An 18,796-nucleotide genomic window follows, 5' to 3' on the forward strand; every position below is an offset into this window, starting at 1 on the left:
TGTTAATTCGCCTGGTCTACCCCATTATCTGTTTTCTTTGAAGGCCTCACCTGCGTACTGGCATCCGCAGAGGCAGGGATCAAATTCTTTCCCATGTTATTCTTATCCATACTTTGCCACCACAGAAGTGTGAACTTCCAATCACCAAGCCGAGCAGGCTGTGTGCACTTGCACCAATTTAGCCGAGCAGGCCAATAAATAATTGTATACACCCAAACTGGATGACTGAAACCAGTGGCAGCCGAGCAGGCTATTAATCAAAACACCCTGGCAGGGTGACAGGAGAGGATATAGCCGAGCAGGCCAACAAAAGCAACAATTTAAACCAATAAACAGCATGCACCTAAATTTGGGGAAGTAAGGAAAAAATAGGGCAAGTGGTTGCACACAAACACCTTGACAGGTGACTATTTCCAATGACAGGCCTCCGCCTGTGTCTTATCCTTGGTACGCAAACAGCGTACAAAAGGAAAACACATGCAAGGCGTGTGAAATAATAATCCTGCACGGTACCCGAGCAGCGTCCAAAAGGAAAACACACGCATCGCATGTGAAGAAATAAATCCTAAGGTAACGGGCGTCGGCAAGAAGCTATGCTTCTATAGCAGCCGCGCGCGTCACCAATAAACAAAGGGAGGACGCGCTGACTCCGGGGAGGCAGTCGCGTATTATCCACAAAACCCCTCACCTGAGGGGAAACAATATTATATTATATTTGCGTCGCCGCCCGTGTAAAAACGAGGCAGGCGACGTGTGAAGATATAATGAAAAACTGGGCGCGGACTACTGCTGAGTGAAATAGAAAGCAATTAATGAGCGGAACGTTCCACACGGAAAGCCGCTACAAAGTAACAAATTGACCTAGAGGTCAGCGTTCGAACACGAACGCCGTTTCCAACAAACCAAAAGCGTAGCATCAAAGCAATGACAATTTCATTAGCACAATGAAATAAACACCAGGCTCTTTCACAATGACCTGAAGTAACACTAAAGAAACACTCTAACTCCAAAAACCAACAGTAAGGCAAGAGCTAGGAGGAGCTGTGTTTGTCAGCAGCAAAGAAAAAGGAGTTTGTGTTAGAGGAAGGGACATTTATGGAACTGGCTCAATGCCCATTTTGGATTGGGATATTTTATATATTGTTTGTTGAAGTTGTGATGAAAATTTTCTTCAAAAAGTTTTATACAAAAGTTTTTTCTTCTTTGCTGCTGTGATGTCAGAGTAAAGATTGAATGCATAATAGGAGCCTCCTGTCTTGCCATAGAACCAAGTTTAGCAGCAATACCCTCCTAGGCTATCTTATCACCACTCCACTTAGCAGAACTCCCGTAACAAACTAAACAGACCTTGCAGTTCTATAATCGGTAGACTCACGGCCAGTCATGTATGTTTTCTCTACCTACATACAGAGCATACAGGACAGATAACCTATGGTAAACTACGCGAACTCCAACAAAAGAGAGGCACTGGTTATAATCTTCGATGCACGTTTCCCAGTGTTTGCCACCGTGCGTTTTATTGTAGGGACAAATCGGCTCAGAAAAAGTACGATTGCAAAAATCCCATTTTGCCCATGACCGTAGTCGCTGGGACAGAGTTTTCAAAGGAAACTGCAATTTTTGGATCACCTGCGTTAGGCTGTGATAAAAAAAAAAAACGTACTGTAACTAATTGTTTCCATGCATCAGGTCAGAAAAGAACTGACTGACTAATGGTGCCGATAGACCAGGAAATGGAACTCCTTGCACGGAGCCCACAGTCACTGAAATACGATAATGCAAGTCATCTTTTGGCTGCCTGTTGCCGCTGCACTCTGCACACGAACAGCAATCACTTGGCTTCGCCAATGCGTGCGCCTGAATGACAGCGTTCCCCAACAAACAGAAATCACTCGGCAATCACTTTACCAATGCGCACACGCCAAATGTGCGTGCCTTCTGAATTTAACAGCCTTCTGAGAAAGGGGGCGGGGCAATCCTAGAACACACATATATAAGTGTATATGAATATTATATATGAAAGACTAATCATAATAAATGCTATTTAACACCATATGTATACTTTGAAGTAATAAGAGTCCATCATGTTGCTCTGTACCAAGTTGCTATGAATTTTCTTTCAGGTACAAGATACAGCGCTCGCCAGCGAACAGCAAGCACTTGGCAATCACTCTGCCAATGCGCGCGCGACAAATGCGGTGCCTTCTGAATTTAACAGCCTTCTGGGAAAGGGGGCGGGGCAATCCAAGTTGCTATGAATTTTCTTTCAGGTCCAAAGGTACAAGATACAGAGTTCCCCAGCGAACAACCACCACTTGGCAATCACTTCGCCTAATATAACATGTTACATTATATTTTTTAATTCATATGACCACTCATGCCTTTGAGTTCGAGCGCTTACGAATATACAAAAACATAAAGGCATTGTGGTGAGATGTGACTTCATCTGGAATGCTCAGGATGGTTGTGGAATGTGGGGTGACCAGGTTCCAGTGGAATGTTAAGGTGTTTGGCTTTGATTACTAGAGACAGTTGTATTTACAGATGCAAGTGGATGGGTGGGGGTTTTATGCTCTACATCCGTGAAGACTGCATTAAAAGATAGTGTAGTACCTGTCGGAGCGTGAGTCTTCATCATTACGACGATGGGGACGAGGAACCAACAGCAAACGCCCACCGACATCCCCGCTCCTGTGTTGCCATATAAGTGCCCCAATGAGAGGGTCTCATTACAACCCTGGAGTTAATTACATTTTTTCCGGCACTCACAAATGGGCAAATACCGGTTCATTACGGCCTTGCCAGACCCGGTATTTGGCCATTCCTGGGCGCCGGAAAAAATTCTTCCCCATTCCCATTGAGCCCTATAGGCCCTATGGGAATGGGGAAGCCGGATGCACAGGCACTGTTATCAACGGTGCCTGTGCATCCAAAATGCTGTGCTCGCGGGTGCCTTTCATTCCGCCAGGTCAGACCTGGCGGAATGAAAGGCACCCGGGAGCACAATTCAGGGCCTCATTCTGAGGTGGGCGCAAAGGGATACCGGGCACCGGTAATCTCATTCCACTGCAACCACACGGCGAGGACACCGCTACCCATGCCGTGCATTCGCTGAAGGAAGAAGAGGCACCAGCCCGCGTTAAATTGAGAGAGAACCACCCATCATCCGGTGAGTGCCACTCGCTACATTAGCTGCATACCTGTGTAAGTGTGGTTCCCTGGTACCACAGTCGCATGTCACCCCCCCCCCCAACATAGAGGAGAGAAGTCTTGCAGGAGTGCCGAACGAGCGTGATCATGCTTAGATCTCCTGTACCGGGCTGAAAAGGCCTAGGCTGCGCAGGCGCGTGTGCAATGAGCAGCAGTGTATCAGGCGAGAGTCAGGCGGCACATACAGGAAGCCAGGCAGGGCACTAGGTCATTAAAGGAATCTTCAAGGACGTGATGCTGTGAAATTTAAAAAGGGTGAAAGCAGCACAGCGCATCAGGGGTGTGCACGTCTCTGGCAGCAGTGAAATGTTTAGTTCAGAAAGCATAGCTCATAAAGCAGCTGTGAGAAGAGCTCTAAAGAAAGGCATCCACTTACATCAACGTGCCCACCGTAGTGAATGACTATGGGCCTCATTACGAGTTTGGAGGTAGCCAATGCCGTTTTTACAGACTCGCTACCCCCAAACTCGGGTCCGGGTCCCGAAAAATGGGAATTACCAGGCCATTCCGACCTTTGCGGGCCCGGTAATTTCTATTCGCGGGACCCTGACCCGGTACGTCCCCATTCCCATTTGAGCCCCCATAGGGCTCAATGGGAATGGGGAGGATGGTAACAACGGGACCGTGCTACCATCCTGTTCTGCTACCGGGTGCCGCTCTGCACGTCTGACCAGGCGTACAGAGCGGCCCCGCGAGCATAATTCAGAATGTTGTGGCAAGGTAACAACGGCACCGGTAGCACTACTGGCGCCGTTGTTGCCTTACTGCAACACTCCTAATGAGACCCAATGTCTTTAAATATATTAGTCAGAGACAAATAACAGTGTAGCCCGCATGAACCCATGTGCTCTTAAAGCAGGAAAATCCAAAGTATATCCTTAACTAACAAAAAAAAAAAGGGGGAGAGTGTAGCCAAAAGTAAGCTGTACTCCTAAAACCAAGAGGAAGTGTTTCTACACTGTGTACTTTCCCCTGAGTCGAATGTTAAGGTGTTTGGCTTTGATTACTAGAGACAGTTGGATTTACAGATGCAAGTGGATGGGTGGGATTTTTTATGCTGTCCATCCTGAAGACTGCATTAAAAGATAGTGAAGTACCTGGTCAGAGTGTGAGTCTTCATCATTACACATTGATACATTCATGCTACTCTCATATCAATCTTATTGCACTGAACTGGATATGTGGTGGCTACATCTATCAACCAGTCAAAGAGTGCGTAGAGAAGATGGGCCAAGAATGGGTAGCTGAAGCCCGACTTATTTGAGAAACCAAACAAGTGGTGGCTATTCTCCAGGCCTATACAACTTGAGTAGGGTTAGGAAGAAATCGAGTGCAGTGACAATGGCTCATGCTATTGGTAAGACAACAAATTGCTTAAGTGATCAATTCCAAAATCGCACAATCCTATACATTTGTTTTCATCAAATTGGGATTTAATCGTATTAGAATTTTACTTATGAAAACCGCAGGAACTGTTACTTACACACTCAAATCGCATCAAACTGTTGCAGTCTATATTGTTTTCAATTGTAATGATACATTTAGAACTGCTTCCTCTACAATTTAACATTTTCAAGTTCCCAGGTTTTACTGATTGGGCTGTTCAAATCAAAATAATAATTGCAGCCATCTTGCCATTAACCTATTACTCTTGGTAAATATGAATAAAAAAAGTGCTAGACAAGAAACAAACACTTCATTAGCTAACTTCACGTGTAGCATAGTTGTATTTTCAGCCTTGAAAGGTAGGGAAAGCTTCCCCCAACATCAGCATACTTACTACACGCATACAACTAGTGCAGTGGCATGTGGGGATCACCTTTTTAATATTTATGCATATGAATACGTAATAGCCAACCACTTAAGGGGTCACAGGTGCAATTAAAGCAAAGCCTGGCTACCTGCAAAGACATTCTGACAACACTCAAGCAGGGTTGACGTCCCGTCAGTGAGCCGGGGCATTCATTCATTGACTGACTGGCATGTCTGTTGTGCAGACACTTGGCAAAAGGATTTTGGTCTTCCTTTTTTGTTTCAGACAGATGGATCAAAGGCATTACTGACTCTCGCACAAACAGGATCAAACCACATTAGGCCTGTTTTGAGAAAGCTTTTCAATGGGACTTTGATAAAATTGGAAAACATTTGGCTGTCCGAAAATAATTGTCGAAATTGATGATGCAGCTTTTTAATCAAACAAAGCATTTCTTTTCATCAAGAAATGCAAAACTATCTATTGTCTTACATCCATATATATTAATACAACTTTATTTTAATAAAATGACAACAGAATTGTAATTCACTTCTCTTTATAATTTAAATTCTGTACCAGTTGTACAATATATTAATTTTACAAAGCTAAATTCAAACCATCTTGCAAAACCACACATCCTACCATACCATTATTGAACAATATCTATATGAAAATATTTCAAATTAGAAAACATTGGTTTTCAGTATAGAAATGGAACAATTACATATATTATGTATTCTGACAACACTAAACAAAGTTTGCCAAAACAAAAAAACATCAGTAAAATGCAAAATAAAAGTAAAATTTAACTTGTCAAAGACTATCTGAATAAGAGATTTAAATACCCCTCTATAAAACAGAGCACTAAAACCAGCATTGAGGCCTTAATGCAACGGTTGTGTACCTTAAGAGTGCAAAATCGTTTCATTTCAACAGATACATACTAAAATAAATATTTTAAAAACGCTATCTTTTTTTTTATAATAGTGTAATCATATAGATTGTTGCCCATCAGTTTTACTGAAGGCATTTAAATAAAATGTCATTTATGTGATAGCATGGATTTATTTTAGTTCCTATTAACATAAAAATACACCTCCCTCTTTTAGCACTAGTGTAGTGCGCATTATCCCCTAAACTGTCGGTTCAAATCCAGTCTTTCCGTATAATGTTCCCCTATTGTAAAAGCATGTAAGTTTAAAAAAAGTCTATGAAAATACATTTTTCAACTGCACAGGCATAACATCTTAAACTAGGAAAAAATCCCATACTGTGGCCATTAATGCATCCATCCATTGGTGGTTAAGGGAGCAGTTAGGGTTGGTTTAATGGAAGGAAGCAAGCTGGAAAACCTCCTTACCGGCAGGTTCTTTCTCTAGTCATGAAAACTTTCTGTAGTGTAGAACCGACCCGACTAGTTTCTGAAACCAGACAGGGGCTTGGAAAAAAGTTATGTTGTTATTAACATAGCATTAATTCTAGTTTTAAATAGTATCACAGTTTCTAAAATATATTTACAATAGTGCCTGGCGCAAAGTAGGTTTGCCCGACAGGCTTATGCATATTTTGCAAGCCATCATGTGGAATGTGCAGTAACTGTAATCGCTGTGGACTATACAATCATAAACATGTACTGCTTAACTAGACCAGAATAAAAGTATTTTAAAAATATTTTTAGCAAAGCATTCTCTTCAATATAGGACATACGTATGCTTACTATAGGTTTTAATTATTTACCAAACTTATGTCCTGCATAAGCAAAAGCATGAACATAACAAACAGTGTAAAACAGTAGTGGCAGAGGACACACAGGATACTTATAATGTATGCATGTAGGATAATATTTCAGTTCTGAGAGTGAGTCCAGAGTTGCTGTGGGTAAGTTGAGCAACATCAACTCTGTTTTGCTCTGCATGTTAACTGCAAATAAAATGTCAGAGTCATTCCCTGTGTTTGATTTGTAGGTGACTGTATATAGATGGGTTTATTTTGTAAAGCTTGAAGAATAAAATGGATTGCCGGAGGCGAATTTAGGGAACATTTTAGTCATGGCAAAAAAATGGAGGGCGATCTGGACATCAAAACTGGACAAAAAGTGTTGCAACATACATGTATAAAAACATTACAACAAATGTGATGTTATACTGTACATTCCAATGTAAACATTGATCTGTTAGCGTTTGTAATTTTCTATAGTGTCGCTTTTGTTTAGAGTTTTAGTATCTAACTGGGTATAGACCATTTCCATAGTTTTATTATATAGAAGAACAGTACAGTGTCAGAAGTGGGACAATGTACTGGGCCTCATTACGACCCGGGCGGTAACCATGGCACTATTTGCGCCATGGTTTCCAAACTACCGATTCCGCCATGGTGAATGGCAGAATTACCGCCCCATTCCAAGGTTTGCGGGGGCGGTAATTCCCCATTGACCATGGCCCTTCCCCATTCCCATTGAGCCCTATGGGGGCTATGCGGTACCGTAATTACCTCCAAAGTCCCTTTGCGGGTCCCGTCCGTAACGGCTGGTAAAACCAGCCGTTAAAGGAGGACCCGCAAAGGGACCTCGGAATTGGGCGGTAAGGGATTACAGGTGCCCTTACCGGTACCGGTAATCCCTTACCGCCCGGGTCGTAATGAGGCCCACTGTCTTTTTAATTTCACCACAATTTTGGGCTATCTAATGGGGAGCCCGAAAGCCTGTTTTCCAACGGGGTTTGTGTTCTCCCTAATGTATCTGCATTTAACAGCTCGGAATGCGTCCCAAGTCTCAATAATTATGGAGAGGCTCAGAAAATGCAACAATATGTTCCAGTGCGCTCAAGTGCATTAGTAAAAATACGGTAACAGCCCTGAAAATGGTAAAATGTGATGAACACAAAAACAAAACAAAAATACAAACCAAATGTAAGCAGAAATATCTTAATAGTGTTAGGGAAAACATAAAATCAATAACAAGCTGAGCCTAAGAGCGCCGAGGTGATCTGGCAATCGATTAACAATGAGGTTTTCCCACCCCTCTCATCACCTGACTTGACCAAAGTGACAGAACAGAAAGTTGTAATGTTCTTTTACTGCATTATGTATATATATAGAGAGAGAGAGTGTGAAAAGTCATTGTTTGACCTTTGGGTTTGCTGCCCTCTGATTTGTTTAGAATGAACAGTTGACATTCAGTGATTGTTTACTTGCAAATACTTCCAACTCCCAAAGCTAAAAGCTACATGTTTTTAGACAGAAAGGGAGCAATTATATTTTACAAGCTTCCATGACAGCTGCCAGTCAAGGCTTAAAAAGAGGAAGACAACTGCACATCTAAATAAACATCAGTATAGGGAAGACAATCTATTACTTTCTAATCCAGTGGCAAAAACTGTTTATGCCATTTGGAGGTGGTAGTTAGTTGTGAACAGGAAATAGGAAATTTGACTTTTTCTGTTAAGTGAATATTCAATGATAAACAATCGTGGGGGTTGGGGGGGGCGTCGTCAGTACTGTATATAGTCCATATCAATCTTAGGGCTTGGTCACAGTGAGGCCTCAGCCATGTGCATTTCAAAGCACTCTGACAATCCCTGTTTGTGATCTCCGGGCAATTTTTAGAATGTTCCCATTCAAAACAGATCTTGCTGGTAAAACAAACGTATAAATAAATACCTTTCTAACTAACACCTAACTACATTGTGCCAGTGGCCATCAATGCCTGTGTAGTCATAGGCCCAGTCTGTCCCCAAGCAGATTTGTGTTTATGTAAGATTGAAATGACTTTATGGCTCAATCTAGAGCAGTGTGCCCTCTATTTAAATCCAATGTCAGAAAATGTCCATTAGGTTTTCAGAACTCCATAAGAAATTAGGGGAGCTAAGTCTGGAAAGAATTTCACTTGATATGAATGACAGTCACTAGGCTAGCGGCTACCTCTTGTGGTATCTCAGATCTTTGGGGAGAAATGGGCATCTTAGTACCTTTCTTTGAGATTTTTGGTATTGGTCACACCCAGAGATACAGATTTTCTTAAAGTGGCGGGAGAGGGAATCCACACTGAAAACCTACTCACAGTGAACATGAACATGCAACAAAGACTCACGACAACAGATTAAAATTCTTCCTTCAAAAATGTAAATGCCACTCTACTAGATTCAATATATAAAAAAAACACTAAACCCTCCCAAAGGGGCTTGAAAAAGTGCTAAATATAACAGGCGACTGTTCCAATCAGATGTCCTTAGTGTCCTGCTGGTTTTCCAAGTGCCAAATGAACACCTGCTGTTAACGAGGCACAACTGGTGGCTCCGGGGAGGCAGTATGTGTCACTTGTCCATTAATCCAGCCTCCTTGATTTTGGTGTAAAAAAACTTCTCCAGCAGATTGGCACATTTAAAGTATTCACTCTCAGGGGGGTTGTACTCCCTACAGTTTGTAAAGATACGCTGTAGGTCTGCCATAAACAGTTTTTTTGTCACATAGTATCTGTTCTTCAATCGCTCGCTCATCGTTTTCAAATCTGCAAAAAAGAAATAACATTGCTAACTCGCAGTATCCATTATGCAGTTGTATTGCTAAGACTTGTCGACCTCTGCAAGACAGGCAATCACACAAATATGATGCCGAAAAACGAGTACTTGAGTCACAAGTGTGGCCCTTCACCCCCTTTTCACTCCCTTCCCATTGAAGAAGGGGGTTGGCCAACATTAAGTCACCTGGATTAGTCACAATGGAACCTCGCATAAAACACAAGAGTCAATAAAAACAAGACAGCAGGAGAGGGGAAGAAGAGAGTTCTGTGCCAGCTATTTCTTTTCTCTGCCAAGTTAATCTACTACCAAGTATCTCTGATCTAGTTGGGCAGCTGACAGAGTTGATCCAGGTTTCATACATTTTCAAATGGTGTACTTGCCATCTTTTCCTTTAATGTGCTTAGTGCCATGTGTACATGGAGAGCTTGAGGAACTTGCATCGGAATCACAACACAACAGTATTCACAGGGTAAACATGGTTCTGTAGTGTGACAACATGAACATGCAGTGTATGCTCTTCTTAGATAGGCCCACATCATGGATCCATAGAAGACAATCTGCCATGAAGTGCTTCGAAGAACAGTCACCTAGCAGCTTCTGTTTGTGTGCATGTAGGAAACCCTTGAGTAGCATGCAAGGCAGTGGGAGGTTTCATTCTTGTGGCCAAACTGGGGAGAATGTGTAGCTTCCATAAGAGAACATTTAGATTATAAGCATGAGTAAGCTCTTTAAACTGGCCAATCAGTGTGCTCTGGTCAGTAAGAGAACAAAGGTATGCCCTAGCAGTGAGAGGGAGCACAGACATTTCTAAAATATGGACTGGGATGGCCGGTTTGGCTCTCCCTTGCACGATGTGGCAGTCCGTGGAGTCTAAATTGGTTACCTTGACTCAGTGATAGGAACCATAATCAGTTTCAGCATGTTGCTCTTGATGACCTGCATCCACCCTCTTTGTCAGGTACTGTTTTACTACAGTCTAGCTGCGGTGGCAAGGTTTATGACATAGAAGTTTGGAAGTCTAGCAAGAAATGTATGTGTGAATCAACAACCAGCTTGAAGGTTGGTTGATGACGCTGGGTCTGGATGTCGTCAGCATACTGGTAGAATGTGGACGTACACCAGTCTGAAGTATGTCTCCAAACAGATGTTAACACTGGGGGGGATAAGCTGAGGCCTGGGATGTTGACAAGCACTGCAGGTCCTCCTTTGGTGTAAGTTATTTTCAAGAATGCCCCTGAGTTCGCTCACATTCTGGGACCTCCGATATAGGATATTGGGCTTCATTACAAGTTTGGCTGTAATAGTGGCCAATTACCACCAAATGGTATTATCGTTACCGCCACTTGGTCCCTTGGGTTTACTACGGGATTACAAGTAGTGGAAGACAGTTTTAAATCCCCATTTTATGGGGTTTTTGGCGGTATCACGTTTGGCAGAATTACAGGGTGGTAATTCTGCAGATTTTTGGAGGTAAAGTGGAGGATCTACCTGGAGGCAAATCCTCAACTTTACCTCAAAAAATCATAATTACCACCCAGCAAAAATGGAAGTAACAAAATTACATCCACTTTTTCCCACACCGCCAAACTCGTAATGAGGCCCAATATCCCAGGTCTGAGATCATGGTGTGGTAGATCACTGTTCTCTGAGCCTGGGCATGTGGAGCCACAGATCGTGGATAAAGCATTCACTTACACGGGAAACTAAAGACTGGCCTGCAGCAGGCCAAGTCAGCAATGTCTTGATGGGTCATCGTTAGGGGGTGTGACAATAGCTTGATTCTAGGTTGGGTCAATGCAGCAGTAAAGGGAGGAGGTCAGGTGCTAGTTTGAGGTGTCCCTCCCTAATTTAGGACGTGCATTGATTAAGATAAGACTGAAGGGTTTGTGACAACTTTAGATGCAGAACAGCCGTGGCTTTGTGCAACTAAAACAACATTTATTTATGGTCCATAATAGAAAATAATGTCTATTTCCTTCATTTCCCAAAATGTATACTATTGCAAAGTGCTCCCTACCGTTCTCTGTGCTCTGGAACAAGGAGTGCGAACACTCAGTGTTCAAATATGAACACAAGTATCCTTAGAATAGTTTAATGGCATTACCCATGGGGAACCTGATGACTTCATAGTATCCGGGAGCATCTGTTTTCTTCACAGGTTCCATGAAGGGCCAGGCGCTTTGGTGGCTCTTTGGTAAAGACAAAAAGGAAAGGTTTGTAAGCTGCTGTCCTGGTTCATAGTAAGCTTCTTCAATACATTCCTGAACACTGAATATCCCTGCCTATGCGTGGGCTCTTGACCAATTCCAAAAGAGAAAGCTCTTCCTAAAACAGATAAACTTTACTGTCCTTCTTTACTGTTCTGTGTTTTTATCAATGTCATCTCCAAAATGTACATCAATGCTACATTTCAACTGTTTTATGGCCTTAAACAGGAAATAATAAAAAAAAACAGAAAACAGACAGGCATGTTATATTTAACCTACAAAACAGAATCCTATAAGTCACGACAGTGAAGCCGACCCCATAGGGGGTTAGTTCATTTTTGGTTTTGGCGCATTTGTGTGGCACTAGAACCATATAAATGCTGAAACCATTGTTACAAAAGAGAGAGAGCGGTAAGGTAATTCTGAGCGGAGAATATCTGGTTGGCAAAGTAACAGGCAATACACGGCATGAAAAATACTAAAACTCTAAAGGTTTTTTTTTCTTCAGAACCCTTCCGCCGTACTACCCAATGAGGAGTTCCCTAACACTTTTAGCTCCAATCAGCAGCTTTGTAAGAAGCAAGTCAGGTACTGGGCTTTGAAATGCCCAACCGTGCAGTGATTTGTAAGCTTACGATATTGGACTATTTTGGGCTATTTCACGCACAATTGGCTACAACACCCCCATTTGTGAGGGAAATTATGGTTGTGTGCAGGATTTTGGTATACTTTAGACAGCAGATCTGTTTTTTTTTAGATTTCCTGAGGCTGCCTCTTTACCTCCACCCACCCCACGTCCACTCTCTCTACCACCACTCCCGCTCTCTCTACTCCCACTCACCACACTACTCTATCCCTATAAACCCTCATTACGTGGGCTGGTTTGGCTTTGTATGGGCTATTTTGGTCAAATTTCGACGACAAGTCCTCCCGAGGCTGCTATGTTCTTAATGTTTTATGCCTCCAAACAACTACCACCCCCAACAAACCCTCAGCCCCCCCCCTCACGCTACACCCACCCATACCCGCAGTCTCTCTAACCCCACCCATATTTTTCGCCAATGGCATGCATGGATTCCGCAAGCGTCCCAGGCCTGAACCAATGTGTGAATTTCCCTACTCACAAAGCAGGCCTCATCTTGGAACTGCATTCTTGACGGTACTGATTCAGTACGAATTGGAAATCCCATTCCTTTCCCCAGGTCAGATTTTACAATCCGAGTACAGTTTTCCATAAGTGAGACAATATTAACCAAGATACCATGGCCCTGTTCCTGAATGGATCCGTAACCACAACATTTTGTTCTGATCCAATACAGATTCTGGATACATTTTTTGCAAAGATGTCCTACGCCCTTATCTCCCTGGCACCCAGCTACTAACAGAAAGCTAGGGAAAAAGAACAGGGGACACAATGTTTGATTTTCTGATGTTCTTCTAAGAGAAAAGAGGAAGTTAAGACAGGCTGTGAGAGCCAGGAGGAAGAAATATGATTCCCAAGTTCAACAGGCTTATAAACGACACTTACGATCCTGTAATAAAATGCGGATTCAAGCTAAGAGTGACTATTAGTCCACTTGCATTCTCTCTAACCCTAATATTGCTCAAGAACTGTTGCCTGAACTGCATACCCCGATAGCAGTAAATAGGAACGTTGCACCTTCGCAGATTTTATGTGACTATTTGGTGAAATTTTATAAGGAAAACATCTCTAAAATACAATTGGAAGCAGGCCACTGCCATTAAGCGGGGGTACTCCCCTGTGGGTCCGCTCAGGTAATAGCAAGGGAACCGCTGTTTTCTGCCTTTAATTTGATCACTGAGCCTCATCTGTTGGAGGTTATGAGTACCCGCCATCCGTTGGGGTCCCCGTTCCATCCTTGCCCGGCTATGATACTAAAGGATGTGAGATGAGTGATAGTTCCTGAGCTCTGTTGTCTGATGAATTGCTCTTTCAGCACCAGAGTGGTTCCACCGCACTTAAAAACAGCAGCAATAACTCTGCTTCTCAAAAAACCTGCATCACATCCCTACCGACTATCGTCCAATCTCGCTTCTCCTGTAACTTAGTCAGTTGATGGAGATGACAGCAGCATCTCAACTTTAGTCATTCGTGGAATCCCATTGCTTATTATAACAGGAACAGGTGGGCTTTAGACCGGGCTGCAGTACTGAACTGATAGTTGTGGCAGCGATCAGTGTTCTTCGTGGTCTGGCTGAAAGGGGAGGGGGGCACGAGGGGCCACGATATTATTGGACCTCTCTGCCACCGTCGATACAGTCGACCATTCAATCCTGCTGGGCTGAATTTCTGCGGCTTGTTTTAGAGATAAAGCTTTGGCTTGTCTGTCCTCTTTTCTGTCAGGTCCAGGCCCAGAGGCAGAGGGGTACACGTCTTACCTGTGTGTGTTTGGGTCTTTTTATTATTATTTCTCAGTATTTATTCTGACCTTGGTTTAGGCCTTCACTCTTGTGCTCAGAGTAGGGAAGCTTCCCCAAGCCAAGATGGAGGAAGTTAATCAACATGCTGACTGGCTACAGCCGTAACAAAGACCCTTTGACCAACATTCTAAACTGCCTTTCAGTAGTTTTACCCAATTGTCAGGTCATGTTGTCTAAGCTCCCTTTAATTTAGGCTCTAGAAACCCCAGCAGCAAGTTTTGGCTGTTTGTACTTCCTGGAAGAATGATAGGAGTGAATAAGGAGTTATGAGAGCAGTGAAGCAGTGAAGGAAAAAGCAGCTTCAGCTAAATAAGGCAGCAGCTAAATTCTTATTTGCTCTTGCTATCTTATGTGAAACATTTACGTTATTGAAATAAACAGGATTTGAATTTTACTAAGGCAGTGTACCCATATGTGCCTAAGAGAAGTCAATGTATAAATATAACTGTTTCCAGGAAGCGTGAGTGAGAGCAAATGCCGTGAAATTGACTAACACAGCAACAATGCCATCTAGAGGGTGTCCTGTGTGAGACCCTGGGAATCACAGGTCAGGCACTGGTATGGTTAACTTCCTTCCTTTCCGACCGCCCATCCCAGGTGGAACTTGGGTCCTTTCTCTCTACCATCACTCTTTCCAACTCCAGCGTTCCCCAGAGTTCTAACCTATCCCCCTGGCTCTTCAATGTCTGCATGGCTGCCCTGGCATATGTGATTTCTCCTTTCATCTCTAACTTACAATCTTATGTGGATGACGCACAACTCTCCTTCAGGCTGCCCTCCGACACCTCCTCTACCTTGCTCATATCCGACTGTCTGTCCACAATTCCGTCACAGTGTTCTGAAAACAACCTCTGCCTGAACGCCAGTAAGACTGAGATTGTTCGCATTGGGATTCCTGCTCCCGTTTTTCCCACACTCACTCTGGCCAGCCTCTAACATCTCTCTCTGCTCTATCCCACTCTCCCTTGACTCTGTGTCGCACCCACCGGTGAGGTAAAAAGCCTTGGGGTCTTCTTCGACTCCACTCTCTCCTTCTCCACTCACACTTCGGACATTTCCGAAAAGTACAACTACCAGCTGCACCTCCTCAGAGGTACTCTTCCTTTTCTCACCTTCCCCCAGCGGCTCACTGTCTCCAGAGCCCTGGTTCTCTCAAGGCTGAACTACTGCAACAGCCTCTTTCTCAACCTCCATGCCTCTGCTTTGCGCCCTCTGCAACTCATCCACAACAGAACCGCAACACTTATCCTTGGCCTCAAGCCCAGGGACCGCATCTCTCTGGTATGAAAAATCCCTCCAATGGCTCCCTGTGCCTGCAAGGATCAAGTTCAAGACCCTGTGCATTGTCCATAAGGCTTTCTAGGGCCTGGGACCTACCTATCTGCAACAATACCTACCTACATACTGTCCTTTCTGAGCCATCTGCTCATCTACCTCCAACCTTCTGCAAGTGAGCCGGTTCAAAAAGCAGAGATTTGGAGGGAGCTATTTATCCTCAGCAGGGGCCTCTCTCTGGAATAGCCTCCCTGCTGCCCTCTGTCTTGAGCCTGATCTCCTTAATAAGACATTCATCTTCTCCTCTTCATTCTCTCTCCCTCTACCCTGCTAACATCTCTCTCTGCTCTATCCCACTCTCCCTCATTTTCCACACTGCTTGCTGACTGGCCGTTGGGTGTACAGGTCCCTTGCACCCTGTCCAGTCCTCACGTACTTGTCTCCGGGCCAGCGCTTGCCTCATCGCTACTGCACTTGGTCAATGACCCATGAGAGTGGCATCTCTCGGCACGCACCCCAGTTTTTCTGACTGATTGGGCGCACTTGGGCCCCCTGCACTTATCCCCCCCTCTCCTGTAACGTCTGTGCACTTGCACAATATGATCGTACCATGCCTTGAAGATCAGCTATCTTCCCTGTCTCCTCTCGTTGCATGGCGGCGCCTCAATGCACTTGGAAAAAGCATTGTCGTCAGAACCATTTGCTGTTATCTACACTGTTAATTGTATTATATGTACTTACTCTGCTTGTGCAGACTTGTATCATTCAGAAATTCAAGGGCTTTGAATGACTGTTGTTATTCCCATTGTTCCCTCCCTCCTTAAGCGCTTTGAAACACTTGCCTTGTGTATAGGCGCTTTACAAATAAACATTACCATACCATACTGCAAGTTAGCAGTAACATTTTTTCACTTTCTGTTTTCTAACTTTTGACAACAACATTTTAAGGGAGCGAGGTTAACGCAGTATTAAGGAATACAACCAGAAACTAATATTTGTAAATAGTTACTCTTATTAATTCTTGAAAACAAAAGCAGAAATTCAGGAATTGAAGAAGCAGAGTTATGCAGAAGCATAAGTGAGCAACAAAGCCTTAAACTACTCTTGAAGGTTGATGGAAGCAAAGAAACCAACTTTTGAAAACCTTAACTTTTAGGAGTGATCTAGACAACTGTTAAGAAACATTTTTAACAAGAAGTTATAACTGCAACATTCCTCTGAATATAGTAGAGGGAAATTCATGTAAAGTCACAAGGGGGAATAAAGTATATAGAATGTACACGCTAACCAGTTATTCTCTCTCATCCCATGCAGATATCCTTCTGAGTCAAGGCCAGCAATCTGAACTGTTTCTTATTTTATCCACTTCCCCTTTCCGTTAGGGGTGTTGCAGGCTCAGCCGTTTATAACTTGGTTGAGAGCTTAACATCTAGGAGGGACTGTGGGGTTCTGCAGCACCCGAGGAGATCTTGTGAAAACAGACCTGACATTTTCTTAGCAACAGGGCTCAAACGGTAGTTCTCCCCCCTTTTGTATCGGTGGCCAAACCTGTACCCTGTGGTGTTACTCAGGGGTCAACCTTAAGCCCCCTTCTATTTAATCTTTATGTAAAACCTTTAACAGACCTAGGAGCTAGGCTTTATATGTATGCTGACGATACCCAACTGATCTTCCATGTTGGATACCTAGTGGGTGATCCTGTGGGTGATATGAAGGCTTGTCTAGAACAAGATTGGTGGGTGGATGACAGATAGAAATCCAATGCTCAAAAAACATAAATGTGGTTATGCCCTTCCTTGCCACTAGCACAGCCATCTGATGAGCTGGGAGGAGCATGGGTACCAGAGCCATGCTCTGGACGGAGGTGCTGGGCGAGTTCCCAATTCCTGTCTTAAAGGCTAGGAATATCGATGTATGGCTTTATTCCTCCCTTTCTCTAGAGAGCCAAGTGGCCTTGGTGGTCAGCTCTTGTTTTTTCATCTTTGCTCTCTTAAGAGACTTCTGGACTGCTTCTTATTTCCCTGTAAGATTCAATTGCTTAATGCATTCATCTGTAGTAGACTTGTTTTTTGCAATGCAATCTACCTGGGTTTACCCAAACGGACACTCCACAGACTGCAAATTATCAAGAACAGAGCTGCAAGGCTTCTTTTTCATTTGCGGCTGCGAGACCATAGCTCTTCTATGCTGCGATTACTGCATTGGGTTCCTGATGGTCAACGGGTATGTTTTTTTTTAACCTTTATTTAACATAACAGCAGACATGTTACCTTAAGGCAAGTCATGTACAGAGTGTGACTAGGAGAAATAAAATCATAAATACTGAGGCACAATGAGTCATCAACGCCAAAAAGCACGACTCAGACCCCCATCATAGAGCATCTCGACCCTTCCTGCATCCCAGGGTCTATTCAGGTGTTCCATCCCCCCACGAGTTTGCAGGAGATAATTCCAGAGGGCCCCCAAATGTCTTACGGTTGGCAACTAGGCATGACCGTTGCAGTGTAGACCTCCTCCCTTTCGTTGGCATAGGTCAATTCTCTGAGCCATTCAACTGTCCCGGGGCAATTCTCTATTTCCAATATTTCAGGATACATTTCTTAGCAATCATACAAGCCAAATTAAAAAATCTCGGTTACTTCACATTGACCTTTCCAATATCTCCCAGGAGATACTTAGGAGGGGAAAGTGCTGGGGGTATCCAAGTAATGTCATACAGTATTCCTGCTACTTCCTGCCAAAACTGAGCCACCGCAGGGCATCCCCAGTACATTTGGAAGGAGTTGGCTTCTACACTACCGCACTACATACATTCACTGTTTTCATTCAGGACAAACTTAGAAATTTGCGCCAGGGTGTAATGTAAATGATTCAATATCTTGAATTGTATCAACCTTAAATTTAACGTTAAGCGAGACCTCCTTCGTCAGGTGACACCAATGTGCCCAACGATCATCTTGTATAACTATATTCAGGTCTTTTTCCCATTTCTCCCAGGCCATACTAATTTATTTCTGAGCAGTCTGGGACGCTTTATACAGTCTAGAGACAAGCCTACTAGAGCTCTCACCCAGCACTAGCATTTCAAATAGGTTACACATATTGGGTTCCTGAGGGAACGATGGCCAGCGGCGCTGAATCGCAGCCCTCATCCTATAATATTGTAGACATCTAGTCGGGTTATTCCCCAGTTTGGCAACAAAGTCCTCTAGTGACATAAAAAGCCAATTTTCAAACAGATCACTTAGCGTAATTTCCTCCCCCGGTCCCATCCGTTCTTGATAACCGCGTCATATGTTGGGGGAAGCCCCGGGCAGTTCCACAACGGGACACCCCTGAAATATGGGGCCGATATATCCAGCCTTTTAAACAGTCTTGCCCACGCATTTACC

General features: G+C 43.6%; 1 protein-coding gene across 5 annotated transcripts in view; it reads right to left on the reverse strand.

Moving 5' to 3' along the window:
- Positions 1 to 5,502: 5,502 nt before the first annotated feature.
- The window catches only part of KAT2B (lysine acetyltransferase 2B), a 942,804-nt gene continuing 929,510 nt past the window's right edge, over positions 5,503 to 18,796 (reverse strand). For 2 of the 5 annotated variants that reach the window (XM_069648876.1, XM_069648873.1), the window contains 2 exons: positions 11,585 to 11,669; positions 9,331 to 9,467 (listed from right to left, as the gene is read on the reverse strand). In XM_069648876.1, the coding sequence (XP_069504977.1) occupies positions 11,633 to 11,669 (37 nt within the window). In that variant the 3' untranslated portion in view covers positions 9,331 to 9,467; positions 11,585 to 11,632. Of the gene's footprint in view, positions 9,468 to 11,584; positions 11,670 to 18,796 lie in introns of all 5 variants that reach the window. The other 3 variants (XM_069648870.1, XM_069648872.1, XM_069648875.1) reach the window with 3 other exon arrangements.

This window comes from Ambystoma mexicanum, chromosome 2q, assembly GCF_040938575.1.
Source record: "Ambystoma mexicanum isolate Mex_15411 chromosome 2q, UKY_AmexF1_1, whole genome shotgun sequence".
Taxonomy (NCBI): domain Eukaryota; kingdom Metazoa; phylum Chordata; class Amphibia; order Caudata; family Ambystomatidae; genus Ambystoma; species Ambystoma mexicanum.